Source organism: Gymnoscopelus braueri, assembly GCF_963280865.1.
Source record: "Gymnoscopelus braueri genome assembly, chromosome: 10".
Lineage (NCBI taxonomy): Eukaryota > Metazoa > Chordata > Actinopteri > Myctophiformes > Myctophidae > Gymnoscopelus > Gymnoscopelus braueri.
In genome coordinates, this window is record NC_137611.1 from 24825722 (window position 1) to 24833038 (window position 7317).

Sequence of the window (7317 nt, forward strand, 5' to 3'; positions counted from 1 at the left end):
TCATCAGACATTGGAGTGATGTCTTCATAAATGGGTCATCATATTGAAAGTAGCCTATTACCGCTATACTGTACGTGTTGAACAGATTAATCACTTAATCCGTGAAACCCATTTTATATGCTGCATATTCTGCACTGCACTGTTTTTTCATCCAGTTTTTCAAAATCATCACACTCACAAGTTACCTGCAGCAGTAACTTGAGGAAAATAAAACTCCTGTAGCTCGCCACGCACCAGACGCACACACTGTTTCCTCTCCTGTCTGTAAAACACCAGTCTCTCACTATCCTTACCCTCCTTCACGGCAATTGCCCCTTTTCCTCTCCTAAACTGATGACACAATTCCACCACATTCTCTCACAGCTTGATCTGCTGTCACTCACGTCAGCTGAGAGAATCGGACGAAGATGGCAGACTCTGACTGTCTGATGACGTCACAGACAACGTCACCAACAGATACAGTTTTATTGGTGACGTAAGACGAGTGACTGTCACACAAGTAAATGGAGAAGAGAAAGAGCTATGATCATGGAGATGTTTGGGCTCAGCGATAGAGGTGACAATAGAAAAGGAAAGAAATGCAACCTCTCTGACATGTCTCTGGTGGAGTTCCTCAAAATTGAGCTAACAAGAGGATACTTCCTCGAGCACAATGAAGCCAAGTACTCGGAAAGCAGAGAGAGGCTCTACAACTGCCTCCGCATACCCATTGAACTGGAGAAGTTGATGATGTTCGCCTCCTTCCTGTGTCTGGATGCGTTTCTGTACGTGTTCACTCTGCTGCCCCTCAGGGTTCTGCTGGCTCTGCTCCGCCTCGTCGCCCTGCCCTGCTCCGTCCTCGCTGGTTCTCGGCTGCTGCAGCCAGCCCAGGTGTGTGATGTGTTGAAAGGTTTAATCCTGGTCGTGTGCTACTGTATGATTGGCTATGTAGACTACTCCATGATGTACCACCTAATCAGAGGACAGTCTGTCATCAAACTATACTTCCTGTACAACATGCTGGAGGTGGCAGACCGCCTCTTCTCGTCGGTTGGTCAGGACATCCTAGATGCTCTCTACTGGACGGCTACAGAACCTAAACAGAAGAAGGGTACTCACAGAGGGGTAATCACTCACTTGCTCATGGCCGTTCTCTATGTCTTTCTTCATGCTATTCTCATCATGGTCCAGGCTACCACCCTCAGTGTTGCCTTCAACTCCCACAACAAGTCACTGCTCGCTATCATGATGTCCAGCAACTTTGTGGAAATCAAAGGGAGCGTGTTTAAGAAGTTTGAAAAGAACAGCCTGCTTCAGATATCCAACAGTGACATAAAGGAGAGGTTCACCAACCACATACGCCTCCTCATTGTGTGCCTCAGGAACATGGAGCAGTTCTCCTGGAATCTGGACCACCTGTGGGTGCTGTTCCCTGACGTTGTCATGGTGATAGTCTCGGAGGTCGTCGTGGATATTGTCAAACACACCTTCATCACCAAGTTCAACAACATCAATGCCGATGTGTACAGAGAGTACCGCGCCAGCCTCGCCATCGACCTGGTCAGCAGCTGGCAGAAAAATGCATACACAGACTACAGTGATTCAGTGTCCAGACGAATGGGCTTCGTTTCCCTACCTCTGGCTCTGATGCTGATCAGAGTGGTCAACAGCTCAGTGAAGATCCAGGGCTCTCTGTCCTTTATGTGTGTGCTGCTCTTCTACTTGGGGATGATAACTCTGAAGGTGCTAATAAGCATCGTTATGTTGGGGAAGTCGTGTGTGTTCGTCAAAGAAGCCAACATGGAGGAGAAGCTGTTTGATCCCCCTCGTTCCATCGCCCCCAGCCGTGCCAACTCCAGAGCCCACCGCATCAGACACACACATACTGCTACACTACAAGATCCAGTGACAGAGAGAGGTGTGTCTGTCATCCTCAGGATAAGCATCTGTCATCTCCCAGCCCCCCCACCTGCCAAAGAGCAACACATTACTGACCACACCTGATGGTGATGACAATGAAGACGACAAGGTGACCCTGGTCTGCAGGGAGACGGATTCAAACAACAAATGCCAAAGGAAAACCTGCTGGAGACTGACCGCTTCACCATCTGTGACAACCATGCATCAATCAACAACGGATCCAAACCCACACCCACCCTGCCAGACAAGAATTCTGGTGCAGCCAACTCCAATTAACCTGCTTGAGTGTTTATTTCTATTACCATTGATTGATTGATGTAGTTTATTTAGAAAGACATGAGAATAGTACATGACAGTACATAACAGTACATGGAAGTACAAATTCACAATACAAGGTCTACTAAACTGGAAACCCTCATTAAGCATTACGCTTGTTTAAGATGAGGACCCCATGCACACAAATCATGATGAAATATAAGAGGCAGGCAGATATACACACTACTATACAGAATGTCATACAATCAGCTTTCAGGTTACTGGTATGACGAGAGAAAAAAAAATATATATATATATACAAAAGAGGAAAATGAAAGAGGGGGGGGGGGGGGTAGGGAGGGGTAGGTTAAGACTTAGACAGGGGCCATTTTCGAATTGCAGCCTCCTGAAGGTGTATCTTTAGGGCAGTTTTGAAAGTGAGTAGGGTTTTACACTCCTTTACTCCTTTTGGTAGGGCATTCCACATTTTTGATGAATAGCATGAGAATGAGTTCATACCCTTAGTTGAGCCAAATCTGGGTTGAACATGATCAGTGGAGCTGCCTCTGGTGTTATGATCATGGACTTCATTAACATTTTTGAAGTATTTTGACAAATACAGGGGGATCCCAATGTTGTGGTGTATCTTGAAGACCAGGCCCATAGCAAGTTGCTGTACTCTGTCCTCAACCCTAAGCCATCCAATCCTAGCAAAATGAGCAGGGGTTAGATGGGTTCTGTGATTGAGGCCAAGAAGTAGCCTTACAAGTTTGTTTTGGGATGTTTGGAGCCTTGTTTTTAAGGCCTTGGAGGTGTTGTGATACCATGAAGTGCATGCATAATCATAATGACCTTGAATGAGGGCCCCTGCAAGAATCTTCAGAGTATTCTTACTGACTAGGCGATCAATCCTCCACAAATAGCGTGTTGTTCGGTTGACATTTTTGATCACTTTTTCGGCGTTTTTGTTACCGGAGAGGTTTGCCTCCAAGATGGAGCCCAGGTAGGTAATTTCATCCTTTCTTTTGATGACATTATCACCCACTTTGATCGTGAAACTCTCTGCCTTGCTAAGGTTAGGACTGGACCCAAAGAGGATGGATTCAGTTTTACCCAGGTGTAATGAAAGTTTGTTGTCAGAGAGCCAGATGCAGATCTTGTTGAGTTCGGAGCTGAGAGTTTTCTCAACCTGCAGCCTGTCCCTGTCCGAGACTAGCAGGGCCGAGTCATCTGCGAACAGGAACAGCTTGCAGTCGCAGGCCGATGACATGTCATTCACATATATCAGGAACAGTAAAGGTCCTAGTATACTTCCTTGTGGGACACCACAAGTCACAGGGAGGGGGGGGGACTGGGTGCCGTTTACTTCCACCACTTGCTCCCTCCCTTCCAGGTAGGATCTCATCCAGTTCACTGACGTATCATCAAAACCTATTGCTTTGAGCTTATTGATCATAATTGGGTGATTGACGGTGTCAAAGGCCTTTTGGAGGTCCAGCATGACCATGCCGCAATATTTGCCCTTGTCGACATCTTGTTTGATAGAGTCGTTCAAATAGAGAAGGCATGTGTCAGTGGAGTGGTTTGTTCTGAAACCAGATTGGAATTTGTAAATTAGATTTTTTTCGGCAAGATACTTATCGACCTGTTCATAGACTATTTTTTCCATGACTTTCGAGATGGAGCTAAGAATAGAAATAGGGCGGTAGTTGCCAGGGTCTAATTTGTTTCCTTTTTTGTACAGAGGGGTCACCCTTGCTTTTTTGAAATCGTTAGGGACCCGTCCCTGTATGATGGAGAGGTTTATTATGTGGGTAATGATTGGAGCAATGGAGGCGGCCGAGTCTTTTAGAAATTTGGCGGGGATATTGTCGAGGCCTGTGGCTTTGTGTTGATGAAGAGCACTCAATTTTTTAAACACCTCTTCTGTTTTCACAGGGGAGAGTTTAAAATCATCTTTCCGTACACCCTGTTTTTTGTAAAATGAGTCAACATGTTCTTCACCATAGCACCCAGAGTGAGGGGGAAGTTTTTCAACCAAATCTGAGGTTATGGTCGTGAAGAATATGTTGAGGATCTTACTCACTTCATGTTTGGATGTGATGAGAGTGTCATTCACCTTGAGGCTTATGTTTGTAAACCTGGTTTTCAATTTCTTGCTGCAGCCTAGTAGGTTGTTGAATAGCTTCCAAAGCTCTCGTGGTTTGCTTTTGTTTTCCTCAATTTTGTCATCGAGGAAGCTTTTTTCTGCTAGTTCGAGCATGCGATTAACCTTGTTTCTTAGCTTGTTTCTTTCTTTTACAAGTTTAGCTACGTGGGATTCGAGACCCTTGTTAAAACACCTGGCGAGTTTGATCCTACCTTTATGAAGCTCAGAACACTTTTTGTTTCTGACCTTCATGGCAGTAAGGATGTCCGAATTCATCCATGGTACCGGGCGGGATTTGACCATGACGGTTTTCATGGGGGCCACACTGTCCAAAATTTGAATGAATTTGGTTTTGAAACCAAGCCAAGATTCGTCTACCTGTGTGCTGTTTAGTACGTCGGACCAGTCCAGTTCCTCTAGCCTGCGATCTAAGTCCTCACTCTTATAGTTTTTGAGGTCTCTGATCGTGACTGATTTGTGGCAACCGTTCTTAGGTTTACGTTTCTTTCTGGTGCAGAAGATCATGTTATGATCAGATATGCCACAGGTAGAAACACCACTATTGAGGATTTTGTCCTTGTCCGTTGCTAGAATGAGATCTATGGTAGTTTGAGTGGAAACACACAGCCTTGTGGGCTGGGTGATTAGCTGGTGGAGTGAGTGCCGATGACAAAACCCCTTGAATGACTTATACACTGACGCTTCCTTACAGAGCATGTCTGTGTTAAAGTCACCAAGAAGAATCGTCTCCGCACACTCCACCTTAGCTAAACACTCCTCAAGTCTTTCATAGAAATCAGTCTGGTTAGGAGGTCTGTATATGGTACCGACTAGCACAGGCTTGGAATTTTTAAAAATGATCTCGACCCACACAGCTTCAATGGCTGCATCCTTCAGGTCTTCGCGAAGGATGCACTCATTGTCAATATGTACATACATGCATACACCACCTCCGTTTCTCCCATTAATGCTCCTATCATTTCTGAAAAGTTTGTAATTTTCAATTTCAATCTCAATGTCCTTTATCGTATGATCAAGTTTAGTTTCAGAGAAAGTTAAAATGTCAACCTTACCATCATAAAACATCTGCTTGATTTGTGTTAGCTTGTTTCCTACAAGGGAATTCACATTGAGGTGAATCATGTGCAAGCCAACACCGAACGATTTGATCATTTGATCAATGGAGATGTGTTTGTCCACAGAGATATCAAGTTGAGGAGCAGTATCGAGGGGGGAGGGGGGTGTTGTGGTGTTAGCGTCCATCAAAGCATCTGTTCCGTCGTAGGCAACTAGCTGTGGGGGTTGGGGGGCGGTGGGGGGCCTTTGTCTGGTTCTCGGAGGTAAGCAACCAGCTGTGGAGCTTGGGGGGTGGGGGGATGGGGGGGGCCTTCGTCTGTGTTCTCGGTGGTCCATCCTGGTCCCTGCGCCGCCTGAAGCCACCAGAAGATGTGTCCGTGGATCGGCTTCTTCGGTCGCGCAGCGTCTCTCCGTAGGACTTCGTGGTGCGTTGAGGACGGCTGCGGTGTCGATGTAGTCCGAGGGTGCGTTGGCTTGCTGGGACAGAAAGCTTGCGGTGTTAGCCTGGCGTTGTTGTTGTTCCCCGTTGCCGTTGGCAACGTTAGCAACGTTAGCAACGCTAGCTACGTTGGCAAAGTTTTCCTCCCTCGCCAGACGGGCAGAAGTTTGCCTGGTGGTAACTGGGCCTGGGTTAACGTGGATATCACCCGACAGGAGAAGAAATAGGATGATTATATATCTTCTGTCCATGCGTCCTGTCGGGGGCGCGTTCTTCTTTCTAGCCGAATTCATGGCCAGGAGCGTATGGAGAGCTCCAGCTGCGAATCCCAGATGTTTAGTTGATTCTGTCGAGCCGATCAGATAGAAGTCGGAGTGTTTTTCGTTTTTCATTTCCCGTGGATTCCCCTTTTCTGTCTCCATCAGGTGTAGATTCTGTGGATATTCGAGGAATGAATCCGTCGTCCACAGAAGGACCAACTAAACACCAGGGCATTCGAGACTGTGATGTGAATGTCATACAGGAAAAGGTCATAGGAGACTGGAATGAACCCCCTCCCCCTACCACTACGATGCCTCCACCTCACATCGTTTCCTCCATGCATCCTGGGCAGAACGGACTAAGATGCAAGGTAAAGAAGAAAGTGAGGGAAAAGGTCATACTTAACAAATGTATGCAAACACCAATACTAACTGACTGACTGACCAGGGCTAAAAGACTGAGATAACAAAATTCAACATGGACCATGGATCAACCCGATCACAATCTGTAAACCGGTCGCTCTTAACCCTCAACAGATTTAATTCTTTCTATTTTTCTTTCTACTTCTCTTAATTAAACTTATACATTTTTGTTGTTCATTGTGTTTTGATGAAACTATTCTATGAGCATGTTAGATTGTGATCAAAAACAAAGAAATATGGAATTGTGGAAGTAGTTAGTAACCCTTGAACATGCAGTTATGTTCTGACAATTGGAATATTATAGAATCATGATTTCATGGCACGCAAGCCTGGTGTTTATTGTTTTGAATACAGATTGGTCCTATTACGCAAGCCTCCCTTATCTTTGTATCTACGCTCTGATCCCTGCTTTCCCCAGACAACTACTTGACAGCCGACCAGAGTGTTTAATGTACTTCTCCATGAGCTCATGTAATAATCTTCTATCTTACACAAAGTGTCTCCATCTCTGTTTATTCCTCACCATCAGCTACAACAATTGTGATGAACACAAGACACTTCCATTACTGCAATACTGCAACTGTCACAATTCCTCGCTACAAGTCAAAGCAGGGAAACAAAGAATCAGAGAAAACATAACCGGTGCCATATTTCTTGTGTACACTGCCAGTAGGCCAAGGAAGTACATCCCTACATATACTTTTAATATATTATTATTATTATTATTTTGTGAATAATCCATTGTTCATTAATAATAATACTTTTTGATCCCCTGTCCCGCCATCACTCCATATTTGGACAAGACTGATCAATAT

General features: G+C 45.3%; 1 protein-coding gene across 1 annotated transcript; it reads left to right on the forward strand.

Moving 5' to 3' along the window:
• Positions 1 to 528: 528 nt before the first annotated feature.
• Positions 529 to 1983, forward strand: LOC308093468 (transmembrane anterior posterior transformation protein 1 homolog; the record flags this gene model as incomplete). Its single annotated transcript, XM_080439804.1, has 1 exon — positions 529 to 1983. The coding sequence occupies one exon, from the start codon at positions 529 to 531 to the stop codon at positions 1981 to 1983; it is 1455 nt and encodes a 484-aa protein (XP_080295930.1).
• Between the last annotated feature and the right edge of the window lie 5334 nt (positions 1984 to 7317).